The 20,467-nt window shown below is 50.9% G+C and overlaps 2 protein-coding genes across 2 annotated transcripts; both read right to left on the reverse strand.

The window, feature by feature from the left end:
- Positions 1-982: 982 nt before the first annotated feature.
- Ccl26 (C-C motif chemokine ligand 26) lies at positions 983-3,891 on the reverse strand. The gene is made up of 3 exons (XM_027952882.2): positions 3,621-3,891; positions 3,431-3,545; positions 983-1,074 (listed from the first exon to the last, which is right to left on the reverse strand). The coding sequence occupies exons 1-3, from the start codon at positions 3,688-3,690 to the stop codon at positions 984-986; spliced, it is 276 nt and encodes a 91-aa protein (XP_027808683.1). The 5' UTR covers positions 3,691-3,891; the 3' UTR covers position 983.
- Positions 3,892-16,010: 12,119 nt separating this feature from the next.
- Positions 16,011-17,889, reverse strand: Ccl24 (C-C motif chemokine ligand 24). Its single transcript, XM_071605433.1, has 3 exons — positions 17,816-17,889; positions 17,485-17,602; positions 16,011-16,179 (listed from the first exon to the last, which is right to left on the reverse strand). The coding sequence occupies exons 1-3, from the start codon at positions 17,886-17,888 to the stop codon at positions 16,011-16,013; spliced, it is 360 nt and encodes a 119-aa protein (XP_071461534.1). The 5' UTR covers position 17,889.
- Between the last annotated feature and the right edge of the window lie 2,578 nt (positions 17,890-20,467).

Consider the following 20,467-nt stretch of genomic DNA (forward strand, 5'->3'; position numbering starts at 1 on the left):
TTGCCCAGGTCTGTCTCCAGGTTGTGATCTTCCTGTCTCAGCTCCACCCCTTCCCCAGATGGGCGCCACCGTGACCATCCCTCTCCATAGGCTGCAACCCCTGTGAATCTATAATTATTTCTTAAAAAGAATTTACTTGGGCTAGTTAAGACATTGACCTCCTAGGGTTAGTAGGTAGAACCTATTCATGTTCATTGATTAGTATTTGGTTTTCTCTTTTTCTTTCTGGGATTTTTTGTTTGTGTTTTGGGTACTGGGGATTCAACCCAGAGGTGCTTTACCACTGAGCTACATGCCCAGCCCTCTTTATTTTATTTATTTATTTTTTTAAATTTTGTGATAGGGTCTTGTTAAGTTGCTTAGGGCCTCACTAAATTGCTGAGGCTGGCCTCAAACCTGCAATCCTCCTGCCTCAGCCTCCTGAGCTGCTGAGATTATAGGCATATACCACAGCACCTGACTGTTTTTGTTTTCTAAAAACATTTCCCGTACGGTGAGGCAACAGGTACCCAGCATGAATGGACTGTGAAATGTTAGGCAGGGTTTACTTTTCCAAATAACCTAACTTACCTTTCTCAACAATGTTAGAACATATGCCAAGCCTTTTGACAAAATGTATATAAATTTGTCTTTTTGCAATTATGGAACAACAACAACAACAACAATAAAACAGTAAAATTCAATAACAGGGTCAGTTCAGGGGTTAGGGACCTGCCAGGCAGCTGGTTAACGCATACTGACTTGGTTTCCTTTCCTAGGGGAAAAAAAAATCAACTTCTAATCCATTAATAATTTTATCAACAACAAGTCAAATCTTCATGAAAAACCTTTATTTAAAAAAAAAGAAGAAAAACTCTGGTGGAAATCATGCTTCCCTCCCTGCCAGGAGGCCCTCTGCAGAGATTGCCCCAGCTCCACCAAGGGGAACAGGGCCAAGAGCAGGGTCCAGGCGTCCCTGGACTGGAAACTCAGCAGAGTCACGATTATTTCTGAGCTTCCAACAGAGAAATGTATCTCTGCACCCATTTTTCCTTCGGTTGGACGCAGACTCTCTCACCTATTTTAGTGGTGAATCTGTGAAATAAAGACAGAAGTAAGTGACTAGGGAGCTCTTGGCTTCCCTTGGGAGAAGGGGGAGAGGGCAGGGCAGCTCCCTGGCTAGCCTTGCCACCCTCCCACAGGCCTGCCACACTCTGTCCCTACCCCCTCTTCTCCCTGCTCTTCTTCCTCTCTGTTCCCATAGGAAGCCAGGCTCAGAGAACCCCCTCCCCAGGAAGCACTTGCCCACAGGTCTAATCTGTAACCTGTGTCTTGCACCTGCCATTTACAACAGCCTTCCCGAGACACAATTCACACACTATTTTACTCATCCAATTAAAGTGAGTCACAACTCCATGGCTTTTAGTATATTTATAGCTTATGCAGCTGTCACCAAGATCAGTGGGAGAATATTTTCCTCACCCGGGAAATGGACCCACACCACCATTCCACTTAATTCTCATCTGCATCATCTTGGGTTGCTCACTGTAGCTGTTTAAATGTGGTTCTTGCATTCCTTACTGTGAGCTTATTAAAACATGGGGAGTAGGGTTATACAGTGGAGGGGGTAGAGAGAGAGGAGGGGAGGGGAGGGGAGAGGTGGGGAGGGGGGATGGTGGAGGATGGGAAGGGCAGCGGAGCACAACGGACACTAGTATGGCAATATGTAAATCAATGGATGTGTAACTGATGTGATTCTGCAATCTGTGTATGGGGTGAAGGTGGGAGTTCATAACCCACTTGAATCAAAGTGTGGAATATGATATGTCAAGAAATTTGTAATGTTTTGAACAACCAACAATAAAAAATTTTAAAAAAAATGGGGAGTCATGGTTGATGTCCCCAAGTCTCCAACTCTGAGCTCCCTGAGAACACTCAGAAGGGCAAGAAGAGAGGTTGGGGATACTCTAGAATGGCACAGGTTTACAGGGACCAGTGATGTCTACAGGGCTGGCTGGCTGGCCCTGGCACATGCAGGGCAGAGGAGCCAAAGGCACAGGAAAACAAGGGAGAGGAAGGACCCTGTGACAGTCTGCAAGTGTGACTGCAGATTTCTTTGACATCACTCCCATTGACAGGTGGAGGCTTGTGTCCCCTCCCCGTGAATTTAGGCCAGGCTGAGGGACTGCTGGCTAAGAGAATATGATGGAAGTGATGCTATGTGACAGCTAAGGCTGTGTCACACAAGGTGGGAAAGCTCTCATGCTGGAAGCTTGGACCTCCTCCTAAGTCCTACCGCCATGCTGTGAGGAAGCCCAACCAGCCACACAGAGATGCCCGCCAGCCCCCAGCCAGGCTGGTTCTAGCACCCTCGGACTTCAGTTATGTGAGCCACCACCATCTAGCCAAGCCTTCTGGAATTCCTGACTCTCAGAAGCCATGAGAAATAAGAAAAGTATCGTCATCGTATTGGGTGGTTTAATATGTGGTCCTAGATAACTGATAAACACCTGTCCCCTTCATTTTAGAATGGAGGAATCTTGTCTTGTCCAAGGTCCCCCAGCTTGAGACAGAGTTCTGCTTTGACCCCAGCTCAGGGACTTTGCCAGCTGTGGGTTCAGTGTGGATGTCTTTAAAGTCCCAGAAAGCCCCTCAAGACCCGAAGGAGAAGAGCCGGGACCTCCTGAGCCCTGGAGCTCCCCAAACTCTGTGCAGGCTCTCAGTGTCCTCGTCTCTACCCTCGACTCTGTCTAAAATGATGACATTCAGGTTTGTACCCAGAGCCCCCTTCTCTTCCTGCTGCATATTCTCTGGTGATCAGGAGCCTTGGTTCCCGCTTGGGGCTTGCTCCTGGAGGCAGCTTCCATTTCTTGACCATGTGCTGTGTCCAGTCCCGGGGCTGAAGGACTTGCATACATGACCCTATTGAATCCTGCCAGGAGCCCCGATCCTGTGTCAGCTCCCTTGTTACCCTGACCCCGCTTCCTGGCTGCCTCTCCCCCTTGTCAGGCTGACAGTTCATCCTCCCCCCTGCTTCTGGCTCATCCCATGCTCCTCGGTCCTCTCTGGAATGTCCTCCCACTCATCCTTGGGGTCCCTTCCTTAAGGAGACCTTCCAGATGCCAAGTCAGGTCCTCCTGGCACTGTGACAAGCTCCTTCATCCTCTCTCTCTCTGTCTACTCATCACGACTGAGATCAACTCTTTTGTGCAAATACCTTTGCCCCTTTTCTTTCATGAGCCTGCGGGGTCTGCAGGTCACGCAGTGCCTGGCCCATGGTGTGAATGGCAGGCTCCAAACAGAGCTCAGAGTCATGCATGTTGTCACAGAGGCAGGACCCAACCCAGGAGCCCAGGTTTCTCATTCTGCCGCTGAGGGGGTCTGCTGGGTACCCCCATCCAGTGACGTGGCCGGCCTAGGGACCCTGAAAGCACGCCCAGGAGATACTCACATCACGCCCTGCTGGGGGCAGCTGATCTGGGTGAACTGGTAGGCTTGCACCCAGTTCCAGGGAATCATCTTATGGCTGTACTGGAAACAGCATGACTTTTCCGTGTCACTGTCTCCTAAAAACAGGAGGGAAGCTTGAGACCGTCCTTTCTGGAAAGGAGCCCCCGGGAAAGGGTGGGGCAGCTACATACGTAGGACGTACGTGTGGACGCTCAGGAGGAAGGCCAGGAGAATGGGAGGAACCAGGGGAAAGCTCTTCATGGCCCTCGGAGCTGGGCCCTTCCCAGATGTCTGCCGAACTGCTCCTGTCTGACCCCCTTTTAGGAGGCTGAGCGGTCCCTGAAGAGAATTCCAGAGAATTTTGTGGTTGGAAACAGAAGTGGCTTTTCTTGGCTGAACAATGGACTCGTAACCCACAGCCCAGGGAAGGGGGGCCAGGGTTGCCTGGGAGGAGCAGAGGGGCTCTGGCCACCAGTAGGAGTCTCGGGCCCGGGGACACAGGCCGAGTCAACGCTTTCTGGATTGAAAAACGGAAGTGGAGGAAATGAAGAAATATTCCAGTGAACTGACCCAAGTCACTCGACAGCTCACTTGGTTGTTCCTGATAGATTTCTGGCTCTCGGGAGGTTTTGTTTGCCTTCTGAACATTGCTTATCTCTTGGTGAGGCCTAACTGGTTTCAGATGTCAGCAGAAAGCAGCCCAACCAGGGATGACCAAGAGCCATGGTCCAGGCCTCCAGGCCTGTGCCCTCACGGTGCCTGAGCCGCAGCCATGCCAGAGCTGGTGGGGGCCACTTGAGACCTCGCATCTAGCTTAGAGGGTCTCTAAACTGGGAGATTATGCCAATCACCTGGAGGTTTTACAACTATATATTCCCCTGCTCTGTCCTGGACCTCCAGGGTGACCCATGGTTCTGTATTTTAGGCAAATCCAGCTAAAACAGGGAAAGAATGTTCTAGAAAGGTTGGTGACATCTGCACAGGAGAGTCTGAGGGGCAGAGCAGGACTATCAGGCCAGAGCTCAGTGTTTCCCACATCCTAATATGCCCCTAAAATATGCCCCTTTAACACCTGAGTTTTACAGGAGGGAAAAGGGTATCGCCAGGCACAGTGGCACACATCAGGGATCCCAGAGACTCTGGAGGCTGAGGCAGGAGGATCATAGGCTCAAAGCCAACCTTAGCGAGGCTATAAGCAACCTAGTGAGACTCTGTCTCAAAATAAAAAAAAAATACAAAGGGCTGGGATGTGGCTCAGGGGTTAAGTGCCCTTGGTTTCAGTCCCTGGTACCACACACACACAAAACAAACAAACAAACAAACAAAAAAAAAAAAACAGAAAGAAAGAAAGAAAAGAAAAGGAGTATTGACCATATATTGAATCATAGAATTTTCCATGGAGAGATGGGACCACTAATTTCTTTTAGTTCAACCCTTTTCAAACACCTCTCTTATAGATATTCAGATTGTTTTGACTGCTTCGAGTGCCAGGGATCTTACTACCTAACCCATCCTAACCCAGGATGGCTGAGACTAAGATGGGGTTCTTTCAAGTTTTTTTTATTTATTTTTTGGAGGGGGTACCGGGAATTGAACTCAGGGGCACTTGACCACTGAGCCACATCCCCAGCCCTATTTTGTATTTTATTTAGAGACAGGGTCTCACTGAGTTGTTTAGCATCTCAGTTTTGCTGGGGCTGGCTTTGAACTTGTGATCCTCCTGCCTCCACCTCCCAAGATGCTGGGATTACAGGCGTGCACCACTGTGCCCAGCATTCAAATTCTGCACAAAGATGCATATTTTCTCCTCTTTTGGAAGACGAGGAGGTTGGGGTTGAGGCAGATTTGAAGACTGTCATTTTAGTTTGGGTTCTTCTGAGGCAAGGATTCCAGGGCAAGTGATTGCGTGAGTATGTGTGGGGGGGAGGGGATTTGATTTGATGTGGTTCCAGAAGATACCAGTAAAGGAAGGGGAAATCCAGGCAGGGAAGAAAAGGTGGTAATGCAAGATGAATCATCAAACGGGCTACTTCCCTGAGTGGACAAAGCTCACCTCCACTGGGAATTCTGGGGAGTGGGACCTCTACTGGCCACCTCTGGCATACCATTGAGAATAGATAGCTGTGTATGCAAGGGACCCATGTTTCACCGACAAATGCTAAGCACTAACCATAAAGAGGAAAAGTTGACAAGCTGGTCCCTATTAAAATTTGGAAGTTTTACTCATTAGAAGATACAGTTAAGAAGTAGAGGTAATCTGCAGGGTGGAATAAAAAATTGTGAATACCTCTCTGCTGGGTTGAATAATCCCCCCTCCCCATAGGCACATCTACCCAGGACCTTAGAATGGGACCTCATTTGGAAGAAGGGTCTTTGCAGATGTAACTAGTTAAGAGATCAGAATTAGGGTGGGCTTTAAATCCAATAAGTGTCCTTAAGAGTAGGCCACTAGAGCTAGGCGCGGTGGCACACGCCTGAAATCCTAGCAGCTGGGAGGCTGAGACAGGAGGATTATGAGTTCAAAACCAGCCTCAGCAACAGGGAGGCGCTAAGCAACTCAGTGAGACCCTGTCTCTAAACAAAATACAAAATAGGGCTGGGGATGTGGCTCAGTGGTCGAGTGCCCCTGAGTTCAATCCCTGGTACCCAAAAAAAGAGCAGGCCACTAGAACAGAGAGATGGGGAAGGCCAGGGGAGTCAGAAGCAGAGACTGGAGCAAAGGATCTACTCCTTTGCTGGGAATGCTAAGGATTGCCAGGAGCCACCAGGAGGAAGGAAGAGGCGGAGGAGGAGTCTTCCTGTCGCCTTCGGAGGGGTCACGGCCCTGGACTTCAGACTCAGGCCTCTGGACCCATGAGAGAATAAGTTTCTGTTGTTTTATGTGCCATCCAATCCATGGCAATTTGTTACCACAGCCCTAGGAAATGAATATGGTGTCTATCTGCAAAGGGATTCTGTTCTCAGAATACATAAAGAGCACCATAAATGAACAAGAAGAAGACAATGTGTTGGGAAAATGGCTGAGTCTTGAACACTTCACAAAAGAAGGAATCCACACTGCAAATAAAAGGGACTTCATTTTATCAACCACAGAGAAATGCAAACTTAAACCACTGTGCACGTGCCCGCCAGAATGGCTACAGTAAACAGCACCAAATGTTAGCGGGGATGACTCACAGCCAAGTCACGTAATTGGTAGTACAGTGGCACAGTCAATGAGTGATAGAACAACTCTGAGAAATTTGTCATTAGTCAATTTTGTCATCCTGTGAACAGCATAGAGTGTACTCAACCAACAAAGACTTTGGCATCACCAGGCGATACAATCATACGGAGACCACCATCATGTACATGATCCATCATTGCTCAAAACATTTTCATTCAGGGCATGATTGTGTATTTCATAAAGCTAAAATTTCACATACTTGATAATCCAGAAATTTAACCCTTAGGTATGTATATGCCCACCAGAAATATGTACCTACGTTCACCAAAAGATTTTTTTAATTGTAATTTTTTGCAATGCTGGGGATCCAACCTGGGACCAGATGCATGCTGGGTGAGCACTGAGCTACACCTCCAACCCTTCACCAAAAGACATTGACTGCAACACTCCATACTTTTTTTTTTCTTCAAAGCAGCAATATTTGTAGTAGCCCCAAACTGGAAACTGCCCAGATGTCCATCAATAGTAGAATGGAAAATAGTCATTTGTTTACATAATACGATGCTGTACAGCAATTAAAATGAACTATGATGACACACTGTCATATGGACGTGTCTCACATCCTACCTCAGAAGAAGCCCGATGCAAAAGAGTAATATCTTAGGCGTCCGTGGGTATCAAGCGCCAAACAAGCAAAACTAACCTATAATGATGGAAATCAGGATAGTGATGGTGCTTTGGGGGTCAGTGACCGGATGGAGGCTCAAGAGGCAGTTCTGGGGGGGCTCTGCTTGTCCCCTGAGCCAGAGGCTGGTTCACCTTTGTACTCTTGTGAAAATTCACTGAGCTGAACTTTTCTGATCCACACACTTTTCTACACACAGAGATGAAGCAGAATGATATTTCAGTCGATGGTGGGGCCACAGAGGTGACAGTGTCCCCGAGAATTGCAATACAGTTGAAGAATTCCTACCAGCTGATGCCATCATGGCTGTCAAATCGCCACAGCGCAAGGCATTACCCACACGTTTATGTCAATGCTGGTATAGACAAACCTACTACTGAGCTGCCAGTTGTATCAAAAGCATAGCACAGTCGGGCGTAGTGGCGCACGCCTGTGATCCCAGCGGCTGGGGAGGCTGAGGCAGGAGGATCGTGAGTTCAAAGCCAGCCTCAACAATTTAGCAAGGCCCTGTGCAACGCAGCGAGACCCTGTGTCTAAATAAAAAGAAAAAGGGCTGAGGGTGTGGCTCAGTGGTGCCCCTGGGTTCAATTTCTGGTACCAAAAAAAAAAAAAAAAGAAGCCACCCGGAGAGACCAACCTACACCACTGGGGTTTCTGTGTTTCACTGGATTCATCCCTGTTGTGAAGTGATCTGTGACATTTTGATGAAATAATGATGAGGAAGGAAATCTATGTGCTAAATTAAACAAAACAAATAATGTGGTTAAAGGAATTGGGGTTTTTTGTTTTGTTGGTGCTAGGGTTTTAACTCAGGTTGTTCTACTACTGAGCCGCATTCCCAGCCCTTTTTATTTTTTTTATTTTGAGACAGGGGGTCTTGTTAAAGTGCTGAGAGTCTCACTCACTTGCTGAGGATGGCCTCAAACTTTTGATCCTCCTGCCTCAGCCTCCCGAGCAGCTGAGACCAACTGCATGGCCACCTGCATGACTAAAGGAATGTTTTATAGAAGCCACCACTTTCCATTCCCCCTTCCCCGACCCCCCCTCGGTATTCAGAACGTCTTTCATTTTAAGGAATGATGGCTGACTGTCACAAATCACCCCACTTCTCCTTGTGCTTCACCAATGGGGTCCATTCCCTGAAACCTTCCTCCTTGAGTGAGAGCCCTTCCTTCGGTCCCTACCTCCGAGCAAGGTCTGCATCCTGCTTCCACACCCTGGGGCTGCCCAGTCAGGTGGGCCTGGAAAACAAATCTCTGACCTGTACAAACCTGGGCCTTGGATCCAGCACCGCTTCCAGACTCCCTGCTCTGGAGTGAGCCTTAGCTGTCCAGTCCCCGGGATCCCAGGCGCCCCGTGAGCCCAAGTCAAGACCTCCTCTCAGCCTAAACAATGATCTCTGCGAAGAACCCCTTCCACATAATGTCACATTCTGAGGTTCCGGGTGGACAGTGAATTCTGGGGGATCTTGTTCAGCCCAGGATGGGTATATTTAGAAAATCTCCCAACTGCCTTTCTATTCCCTGACAGGTATCTTCTAATGAACAAAAGTCCCAAAGTTTAATATAGTTATTAAGTCCCTGTCCCCCTTTATGATTAGTGATTATAATTTCCTGTTCGTGAAACACGGGGCCACCTCTCTCCCACCCCGCGAGCCATTTCTATTGGTGGCTTCTATTGAGACTCCTCTTTGGTATTTGAGTGAATTGAGGACACTGGCCAGGTCAGGCCCTGACAGTGTCCTCAATGCTGGGCTATGGCTGGTGGCCCCAGGTCCTTCCTCCTCTGTTCCCAACTGCCCCTTTCCTTAGGGCCCAAGCCCCTGCTCCATACCCTCTGGGTTGCTGGCTGGGACCAGGATGCTTCTGTGTGGATCTCCTAGGACCCCCCATCGGGTGCGGTTCCCAAGTCTGGATTTCCCAGTGCCCTTCTAGAATCAGGCCGGCCATTCTCCTGTTGCCATGGGCACTGGTCTCTGACGGCCTGGCTGGCCTGGCTGGCCTTCCCTTCATTAGCTGAGTTGGTCTTGCCCAGTAACCTTCTGTTATGGACTGAATTGTGTCCCCACCTCCAAACATCATAGATTGACTCCTTAACCCACAACGTGACTGCGGGAGGAGACGGAGCCTTGAAAGAGGTAAGGAAGGTTCAGTGAGGTCCCAACGGCGGGACTCTGACCCAACAGGTCTGGTGTCCTCTTACAAAGAGGAGGAAGAGGCCCAGAGGCATGTAAGCATGGACAGAAGCCCGTGTGAGGACAGTGAGAGGGGGTCATCCACAAGCCGAAAAGTGAGGCCTCTGCACAAGCCAACCCTGCCTTGACCTTGGACTTCAGACCTCCAAAACTGTGAGAAAGTCCACGACTGTGGTGCCGTCTGTGGCACCCTGTCCTGGCAGCCCAGGCCGACCAGCCCTCCCTCAGCCCCTGGGCTCCCCGCCAGGAAGTGGACACTGAGATGAGGTCTGGGTGCAAAAGTTAATTTGGGAGGAGATCACAGGAAATAGCAGCAAGGAGGGGCTCAGCAGGGAGGGGAAGGGACAGTCCTCCCTAAGGCATGATGGCCTTATCAAGCAGGTTCCCCTGCAGGAAACCGGGGGACATGAACCACAGTCCCTCAACTCCTGGGCCACCCTTGCTGGGAAGTTAGACCACGACCCTTGGATGCACAGGTCCAACCTCGAGGGACAACAAGGCCACAGAATTCTTTGAAATCAATAATTTTGAGCGTCAGGATAAAATCTCAGCAGCCCTGACAGCGAAACATCTTCTCAGCCACCCGGGACTTTCGGGCAAGTTCTTCCAGCAGCATCTGTTTCCCAGGAGGAGGTTGGAAGGGGAAAGGAGAAGAGGGCTGGGGAGAAGCAGGGCAGGGACCCCCCCCATCGCCTGGCCGTCTACTGCAAGCACTGTCCTCCCGATAGCTGGAGGGACCCCAGGTGTCCCTGACTGGTGGGAGAGAGGACAGAAATCCAGGGAGAGGGGAGGAGAGCGGGAGAGAAAGCTGTGAGAAGCTCAAAGACTTTGGCTTCACGGTGGCCTCACCTTTGTCTTTCAATTCCTTCTGTCACTTGGAGGCCTCTTGTCACTGGAGGAACAGGCAATAGGTCCTGGAACTCAGCTCAGCAGCTGCCACAGCCCCTGGGCAGGGGTTCCAGAGCCCGAGGCCCGGCCCAGCACTTCTCTGCTGGGCCCACTGGCTGATGAAGCCCAAGGTCCCTCCAACCTGCAGGCCCTTGTCTACCGGACAGAAGAAGAAATCCGTGGACCTGCCTGGGCAGCCCAGTCCCCTGGGCAACTTTTCTGGACAATGTGCCCTTTGCCTTGGTCTCTTTCCTGTCTCACCCTTGGGTTCTGATGGTATCTTTTGATTCACTAGTTGTGTCACTTTTTGTGAGTCATCTGACAGGTTTGGCTAAGGGTGAGGGAGACCCTCCCAAATATGGACCTTGAGACAAGGTTCTGGAGGATATGTGTAATGTAATAGGTGCAGGGAAGGAAGGCACCAGTAAGAGTGTGTCCTTCAATGTCAGGGACCAATTAGGAAATAGGGAGACCATGGCGGATGGTGTAAAGCACAGGCCCCAGAGTGGTATCAGCCGAGGGGCGAGGGAGCTGGGGTAGTTATACAACCCCATTCCCTGGTGCTTCTAACGTGGCAAAGTAGCCTTGGGGATCAAGTCCTCAGGCCTGGATGCAGACACTGGTGGCAGCTACAAGGACACAGGAATACACTAACTGGTTCAGCCCAAAGGAAAGGGGTGTGGGCCTAGAAGGATTCCACCTCTCATGACAGCAGCCGTCTTCGGTCATAACCACCATGTTTGCCCAGAGGAGCCTTAGCTGGTTCCTGCAGCCTGGTTTCCCAGAAAACCATAAGTGGACAAAACATTAGAGGGTATGCAGGGCTCTACAACCAACCCTGGCTCAGGGAAGCGCCCGATTCCTTGATGTTAGCTTGGAGTAAACCAGGTATCTTCTAGCCAGGGTGAAATCTATTCTATTCTATTCTAACCCCTCTTTCTGACCCAAATTGCAGGAATTCAACTGAGTCCCCAGTAAATGGCACTCTGCGACCCTGGATCTTGAATCTTCATTCTCATGGCACCTTGGACCCTGGTCGTCACCTCCTGGGACCAAGTTTTTCTGGAACAGAGGAGCACAATGACAGTCTTCGTACACTTTTTTTTTTTTAATCATGAAAGTAATAAATGCATACAATAAAAGTTGAGGCACCTAAAAATGTATAATGACAAGTATGTATGTCCCCCGCCTTCATCCCAGCCCCCAGTCCTGACCTGCCATAGGCAGCCATCTTGATAGATGGCATCCAGCAAGTAGCTAATCCCATGTTTATATCTTTTTTTTTTAATTATACAGCAAATGCTCTTATGAACCTTGCTTGTATTCACTTAAAAATATATCTTATGAGCTGGGGACAGAGCTCAGCTGGTAGAGGGCTTGTCTCACATGCACAAGGCCATGGGTTCAATCCCCAGCATGGCAAAAATAAATAAAAATTAAAGAAAAAAATATATAATCTTGGGGGACTGGGGCTGTGGCTCAGTGGTAGAGCATGTACCTTGCAGGTATGAGGCATTGGGTTTGATCCCTAGCACCACATAAAAGTAAATAAATAAAAATATATCTTGACCACGTCCTTTGCAAATTGAAAACTAGGTTTTTGCCAATTTTCTGTAACCAGAGATAGTGCGAGGTCGCACACACCTGTCGGTCTCTGCACAGGGTACATTCCTGCAAGAGGGACATTGAGTTGGCGGGGTAGGTGGGATAAGCATTTTAACAGATGCTCCCAGGTCATCTTTCAAAGAGATTGGCCCCATGATCACCGTGACCACTGGTAGTGCCATGGGGCGCGGGCTCCTTCCACGCTCTTGGGGGCACCAGCCCTCCCTTCCCTAGTCTCCATCACCTGCTCGGATCATCTCGTGGCCCCTGCGGCCACGCCAGCCTCTACAACTTCCCCGCAGGGAGATGAGCAGACACATCATCCATCAGAGCTGGCAGGGGCAGGGTTGGCCACCGTGATCTGCGCTTGGCAGAGACTCTCGGGCAGGTGGTGGAGAGCGAAGCTTCGCGCTGGCTGGAGGGAGGCTCGGAGCCTCTGCCTGGAGGTGGTGGGCATGGGAAGCTGGGGCAGATCAACAGAAGCATCTTCTGTCCTCGGCCCGGGAACGGATGTGCTCCTCTGGTTGGTTCTGAGCTGGGAAAGAAAAGGCAACTGTGAAGCTGGCAGCTCCTGAGGGGGGTGGGGGGGTTGGGGGGGCGGCGGCTGGACGTGTGGGGCCAGAGGCCCATGGTCCTCACAGCCCGGCTCTTCGTTCAGTCTCTGATTCCCGAATGCTGCAGCTCTCTCCCATCCTTCGAAATGTGCCCTTCTTTCCAGAGTGAAGCCCGATGGCCATGTGGATGGCAGTCTGAGATGAGGATTCCAGAGGCTCCTTGTCCCCATGAAAATGTCCCCTCCTTTGCATTGTTTTGCATCACAACATGTTCTGCTTTGCATGAGAGGTCAAGTAACTTTAATGGCTTCTGTACCCCAAATAGCTGCTAAAAGCCTTTTGTGTGCTGACAGATTCCCTGTTGCCAGTAGGGTCCTCTCTGGACCTTGGGGTTTCCCTTTGCTCCCTGGTACTGGGAATTGAGCCCAGAGATGCTTTACCACTGAGCTACAGTGGTAAAGTAAAAGCCCTTTACTTTTTTTTTCTTTTTTTTTTTTTTTCGAGACAGGGTCTCACTAAGTTGCTGAGGCTGGCCTCAAACTTAGAATCCTCCTGCCTCAGCCTCCCAAGTAGCTAGGATTACAGACATGTATCACTGCCACAGGCCCTTAGGACTTTTTTAAACCATGGAGGGTTATTCTGCTCCCACTTTTCTGCAAAAACCACCCAGCACCACTGGCAAAGACTGATGGCTGGGGATGGGTGTGTGACTCTGAGGGATGGGCCTCAAACCTCTGCCCGGTGGACTGACCCCCATCTGCTCGCTAACGCACCCTCATCTGCTGCCTCTGGTATTCCTTTCTCATCCTGCTGTTACTCCCTGTACTTCCCAAATACAGCCTCTGCACTCAGATCTCTGCTTCATGGTCTGCTTGTGGGGAAAACCAAAGTGAGAGGTCTGGTTATCCATCCCCATTTCCCAGATGAACAAAGCTAAGGTTCAGGGACTAAGGTACATATTATTACATCCCATAAAAGGAAATATATTACTTGTTCTCTGACTCCAGTTTCTGACCCAGAGCTCCTGAAATCCTTGTAGTTTCCTCAGTGATGGGGGTGATGGGAGCGTTTTCTGCAGGACTCTCTAATTCCTTGGCACTTCCTGATGGGGAGACTCTTGGTGGACTTACAGATAGCTTCCGGATGGGGGCTTGGTCAGAAGGATTAGAACTTTCAGCCTCACCCCTGATCAGAAGCTTAGAACTTTCAGCCTCACCCCACCCCATCCTGCAGGTAGAAAATCCATCTTGCCTGCATGACAAAGTCTCTAAACTATGGGGTCTGGAGAGCTTCCATGTTGGTGAATCCCCTCAAGTCCTGGGAGGGCAGCATAGCCCAAATCCACAGGGACAGAAGCTCTTATGGGCAGAGCCCTCCTGGATGCGGCTCCGTGCCCCTCTTCGTCTGGCCATTCATTTGTATCCTTTAGAATAAGCCAGTGAGCCCCAGGGAAGTGACTCCCTGAATTCTGTGAGCCAGGACCAAACTGGAGGAGGAGGTTGGAGGACCACCCAGATTTGTGGCCAAGCGTGGGTACCCTGGACATCCCACATTGGGTGTCAGACATGTTGTGAGTGTAGAAAAAGTTTTTCTTTTACAAGGTGAAGCAGCTTATAAAAACTTTTTAACAGCTCATTAAACCCATGCGCTTTTGAAATGTGTGTGTATTTCTCTCCATTAATCATTTTATAGCTCACTAATGCCTGGAACAGCTCCTTTGCAATACATAGAGAGCTTCATTGAAATGTTATAAAAATCTAATTGAATTCAGTTGTGCTTGGGTGTTTTCTAAAGTTAATATACGTTGAACATCCCTGATCCCAAATTCAGAGATGCTCTGAAATTTAGGATTTCGGATTAAGGATATTCAACCAGGTAAAGTGGAGGTAAACATATTCTACAACCAGAAAAACTCTGAAGTCTGAAGCAATTCAGATGAGGCGTATGCAACCTGTGTGAAGTAAAACATTGCAGGCAGCCATTGATTTAAACTGGTCACCTGCCCTGAGCCCAATAGACCAACTCCAAGTACAGTTTAGTCACTGTAATGGAGCACTGTCAGGTTGGAGCCTCAGGAGTCAACTGATTAAGCTGCACCCAGCAGACCAGTTAAGCTCTAACCGACCGACTGACTGAGTTGTGGCCAATTAAGTTGTTTCCAATACCTTACTTCTGTTTTTTCTAAAAATGTCCACAGATCACATTTTGGTTGGAGTTCTCAGAAGCGGCTCTGGTCACCCGATTTCCGGATCATTTTTTTTGTTTTGCTCAAATAAGCTTTGCTAAGCTTAATCAGTGTAATGGATTTCCCTTTTATTTACTCTTGCCATGCTGATGATGAAACCCACTGAACTACACCCCCAGCTCTCGAATTTTCTGCTTACACCTTGTACCAGGACTCCCAAGGGCAGGCCAGGACCGTGGCTGGATGCTCAGGTGCTCTGGGCTCAGGTACTTCGTCCCCTCCCAGCCTGGAGTAGGTGGCCCAGGATGCTCTGTGGATCACATTTCTATGATTCACCACCAACCCTTTCCCAAAAGAGGTGAGAACAGATGAGACACCACCATCTCCAGAGGAGAAATGAGTTTACTTGGATTATGATTTGAGAACAGCGACTCTGTCGATGCACTTGACAAATCTCACTGTATCTCATGCACAGAGAAAAAGCTGGGGGGCTTTCTCCCCCTCCTCAGCTCCCAATCCATTTTCCCTTCATCAAAATATAGGGGAAACCCCCGTACTAAAGGCAGTGCAGGTCTTTGTCCCCAAAGCAGCAAGAATCAAGTCCTGTCACCAAGCAGAATGTTTCCTTAAATTCCTGTCTTTGCAAAGCCATCTAACAGTGCGGGTCGGCCCCTCACCCTGGCCCTCCGTTGCCTTTTCTTTACAAGAGCCAATGAGTTTCTGAAATTTCTAGAAGTGGGCAAGGATTCTGCAGTGTATCTGTAAAGGGATCCTCCATTTTTGTTAAATTCTTATTATTGGAAGTGCTGGAGGTGGGGCCATCCAGGAGCACCCTCAAGATGCTGGGGAGTGTCTCTGTTGACAGGTTACCATCCCCAGACAGACAGACAGACAGACAGCGCTCAGGCCCATCACAAGACCAGAGGACCCTCTGAAGCCACCTGCAGGCTCCACTCAAGGAAGGTGTGTCTGCAGGGGCTTGGGTCTCATGCACCTGGGCTCTGATGGAGCCTGCAGGTCAGAGGAGGGCCAGCTCCGGGTCAGAAGGGCAAAGGGCTGCCACATCCCTCCATCTGGAAACTTCTCACCCAGCTTGGAGAAAGCCAGGGGCCCAGGACACTTGGAGCCATGGCTCAGCTTCCAGGGAGCAGAGCAGCCTGTTCCCTTGGGATTTTCACAGAATGGACCCTTCGCTGAGGGCGCACAGGAAATCGGACCCCTGCCCGACTCCTACTGGCTTCTCAGGCCCCAAGCTGTCTGGTGAGGATCCTGTGCCCAGACTCAGGGCGGGAGGGCAGGTGGCGTTAGATGGCAGTTCTGTTGCCACGGCGTCTCGGCCTGCGGACCTTGACATCCCGGACCCTGGCCTCTGCAGAAGGCTGCTTCTGCTCGGAGTCCAGGTTCTTCTTGTACTCCTGGACCCACAGCTGATTGGGGTCAGCACAGACCTTCCGGCCGGCCGTGGTGGTGAAGCTGTGGGAAGGAAGGTCAGGGGCTCACCTGGGGCCGGGCAGGGCCCTGGTCCCCCTTGACTTTATGAAGAAGTGAGCGGGGAAGGGCAGGAGGGCCAGCTCCCTGCACGGCCCCTGCAACTTCCTGGCACATCTGTCTGTGTGCCTCTGTGTCTTGACCTTGGAAATGAATGGGGGGAGGGCAGTGCTGGACTCATTCAGGGTCCTCCCTGTCAGATGGTGGAGGCCCAGACCTGCCTCTAGATAATGTGGCCTCTGAAGGAAGAGACTCAGAGACTCAGCCCCTACCACAGCGAGGAGTCGAAAATGCAATGGAAATGCCCAGAATAAAGGACAGATGTCAAAGTGGGCACAGTGGCACACGCCTGGGGTCCCAGAGACTCCGAAGGCTGAGGTAGGAGGATCGCATGTTGGAAGCTAACCTGGGCAACTTAGCAAGACCCTGACTCAAAAAATAAAAAGGGCTGGGGATGTAGCGCCGTGGTAGAGCAGCCCTGGGTTCAATCCCCAGGACCAAAGTAAAATAAATTCCAAGGCAGACGGTACCAGTTCCCACACTGTATGGAAGTGAGTGGTTGGTAAGGATGCCACAGCCGGGGTGGGAGCCTGGGTTGCCCCCTTCCAAGCCAGCTCTGATCTGGGGACCCCGAGGCCGTGGGACTGGGTACCAGCTGGGGAAGATTAATAACAAATATGGATATCAGATTTCATTGCATGCTGCCCTTTGCTAAGGGAAACTTGTTTGCTAACTTGTGTGAGAGGCGTCTATGAAATTATGGGGAGCACCGATATCTGGCTTCATGGGTGACCTTGAACAAGTCATCTTTGTGAGCCTCAGTTATACTTGGTAAAGTGGGAATGATCACACCCCCCCTCCATAGATTTTTTTGTACCAGAGATTGAACCCAGGGGTGCTTAACTGCTGAGCCCCATCCCCAGCCCTTTTTATATTATATATAGGTCTTGCTAAGTTGTTTAGCACCTTGCTAAGTTGCTGAGGCTGGTTTTGAACTTGTGATCCTCCTGCCTCAGCCTCTGGAGCCTCTGGGATTACAGGCATGCACTACTGCACCTAGCTTCCATAGAATTTTTGAGGGAGTCAGTTAAGATGGTATCCTATACCCCCCAACAGTGCCTTGGATATGTTTGGTGCTCTTTCAAAGATTTTGGATCTACATCTTCCTCCTAGTTTTAGGGGCAAGGAAACTGAGGCTCAGAGAGGTGAGCAGGGATGCACAGCCAACTTGACTTCTCAGAGACCCTGGAGGCACCTTGTTCCCTGCCCCTCTCCTGGCGTAGTACTCACATCACCCCTGCCTTGACGCAGGTGCTCCCGCTGGTCAACTGGTAGCTTACCACTCGTTTCTGGGGAATTTTCTTGGCCGTAAAGTTGAAGCAGCAAGAAAAGGGGGTGACCACGGAGCCTGCAAAGAGACAGAGAAGAGCCATGTCCTTTCCCAGCCTGCTGCAGGCTCTGGACCTGGGATACGGAGCACAGAGCACCCTGCTGGTGTTCCACTCCCTGGGCTGCCTCCCTTGGGGTTTCCCCTGCTACTTAGCCCTCCACCCCGCTTTAACAATAGCACCTAGGAACCATGACCTGCCCAAGAGACCCAGACGGGGGCTGGAGGTCTCACCTGTGGGGATGATGCATTGGACACAAAGGGCCAGAAGCAGGAAGCCAGCTATGATGCTCCGGGGACCTGCCATGTCCTGCAGCAGAAGTTGCAGCTCAGGGCTCCAAGGCAGTGCGTGGGAGGCGAAGGCCAGGGGAGGAGGCTGGTTCCAGCAGCGCACCAGCCTCCCTCGATCTGCCCTTTATATGACGGCTCAGGAGAACCAGGCGCTCGGAGTCCCCGCCCTCACCACGCTTCCTCGAAAATCCTGGGCTCTCTGCGGTCAAGAAAGAGCGGGCAGCTGCCAGTGGTTTCCAGCTGAGTCAGGGGTTATATGGGTCTCAACGAGTAAGAGCTGGGGTGTGGGGGGGGGAGGGCGGGGGGAGTGCCACTGCTCTGCTGGGGCCAAGCGCAAAGTCTTTGGATGCACAGTCAGAAGGCGGGAAGGGATGGCTCTGCTGCTCACTCCCTAGGGACCCTGGGTGAGTCACTCACCTCTCTGGCCCTCAGTGTTCTCAGCTGGCAATGAGTGGTAATCCTCATCTTCCTTCCATTCATTTGTGCATTCATTCACCAAATGTTTTCCTAGAACTGAGCCGGGTGTCAGCCCCTGGTGTGCTTCCCGTGGGGAGAGAGAGGGTGACCTTGTGTGCATAGAGAGGACCGGGTGCTGGCAGAGGGAGGCAGATCCAGCATCCATATGGATCCGTCTGCCGTGGTGGCGCACGTGGGGTCTTGGTGGCTTCACAACTTACAGAAGCCATTTAGCCTGTAGGATCTGGGAAAGTCCAAAGGGCCTGAAGATGGACACCTTCCCCAGGCAGCTTCTGACCCATGTAGGCTGGAAGGATCCAGAAGGTAAGTCCAATGTGTCCCTACACTATGTCCTGAGTTTCCAGGCAACACAGTCCCAGCGGGCAGCCTGTTAAGTGTCAGTCACACACCTCCCCCAGGCACCTTGAGATCCATGTGTCATCTCTACACCCACCAAGTCCCAAGTAGGTCACCTGTATTTGCAGAATGGACATGGGATGAATCAACTTTGGGACTATTTCCCCTGGACCAGAGACACAGCAAGTCCACAGCGGCAGGTCCCCAGATGGGGCAAGACCCAAGTCGGGGAGGCCAGCCAGGGCCAGATCTCATTGCCCTTCTTTACGGAGTGAATCCTGCCAAGAGCCCGACTCAGCATTTCACTATCTTTGAATCTGTCCCTCTTTTCCTCTCTCCTCACCAGCCAGCAGGGACAATCGTCAAGGGGCACAGTAGTGGGGAGGGTGACAGGAGAAGTCATGGTCCAGCCCTTCACAGGTGCTGGGGCTTTTCATCCTGATACCTTCTGACACCCAGTCCTGACCTTTGCACCTCAACAATTCGGGGGTGACAGTCCTCTGTGGGTCTGGTTTGATGACTCAGTGGGCACTGCAAGAGGGACAGAGCAGGAGGAAGAAGCGGAGAAGAGATGGCCACGCGGGCAGGAGAGTGGACAGGGGTGAGCAGGGCTCTGCCCCTCGCTGTCTCAGTGTCGCAACCAAAGTGGGCTAACGGAAGGGCATGGGGTGGGAGGCTTGGGATGGCACCGTACCCCAGATGAGTAACACCCCAAGGGATTTTCCAAGGCCTCCACAAGCATACACAGTCTTCATGCTGTATCTAGGGAGGAAGTGAAGGCCGGGGCCACCAACCCCGCCGCCCGAGGGGAAAGATGGGTATCATAAGAGGAAAGGGACCAGATACTATCCAAGGGCCCTTCTCCTGGCTCCCAAAATGGGAATCCCCACCCTTCCCCGTCTTGAAGGGGTGGGATCTGACAGCCAGAGGTGGCTAAAGTAAGAGTGGGAGGAGGAGGTCTAGGAAAGCAGGAGAGAAAGGAAAGGTGGAGGGAGAGGAGGAGGAGGAGGAGGAGGAGGAGGAGGAGGAGGAGGAGGAGGAGGAAGGGAAGACAGAGGAGCAGAAGGCCCCTCTCTTGGCCTAGGTCTTTCCATCTGATCTCTTATCCCCACCCGTGACCATCACACCACAGAGGTCAGCTCTGTGGTCTAGTGACCCCTGGCAGGTCTGGTGGGAAGGAGTCTGAGGACGGAAAGCCAACTGGGAGATGTCCAGGGGAGGCACAAAGCGGGTCTGGACCTAGTGGAGGCAGGAGAAGTCCAGTTCCGTTCTCCACATTAGATAGACCTCAAAAACCTCCCGGAGAGGGAGCGGCAGAATGTGAGGGGCCCCTGCCTTGAAGTCTGCCCATCTCCACCTGCTTTGAAGTTTCCTGCGTGGGAAACTTCGTCTCTGAGGCAACAGCGTTGAGAGGTGGGGACAGATGAGGCGACTGGTTCATGTTAGGTCACAGCTAGCAATGAGCAAGGAAATGCAGGCCAGGTCACAAGTGTTCTTTAGATTAATTTAGGGTCCTTCTTTAAACTACTTCCAAAGTAAACAGGAAAGCAAAGTGTGGTAGTTAATTTGTAGAAAAGAAACCGCAGCAAAGGAGCTAATTGGGAACCATGTCAAGAGAACAAGATTAATGGGACTAACTCTTGATAGGGTCCGCTGATGTTGACCTAAAGCCAGGAAGTAGGGCTAAAGGTGTCTCCATTTGTCTGGGAAGGAAGATTCCTTTAGCAACACAGGTGCACTAAGGTAACATCTGACCAGCAACTGACCCTAGTACTCACATTT

This window comes from Marmota flaviventris, chromosome 19 (genome assembly GCF_047511675.1).
Source record: "Marmota flaviventris isolate mMarFla1 chromosome 19, mMarFla1.hap1, whole genome shotgun sequence".
Taxonomy (NCBI): Eukaryota; Metazoa; Chordata; class Mammalia; order Rodentia; family Sciuridae; genus Marmota; species Marmota flaviventris.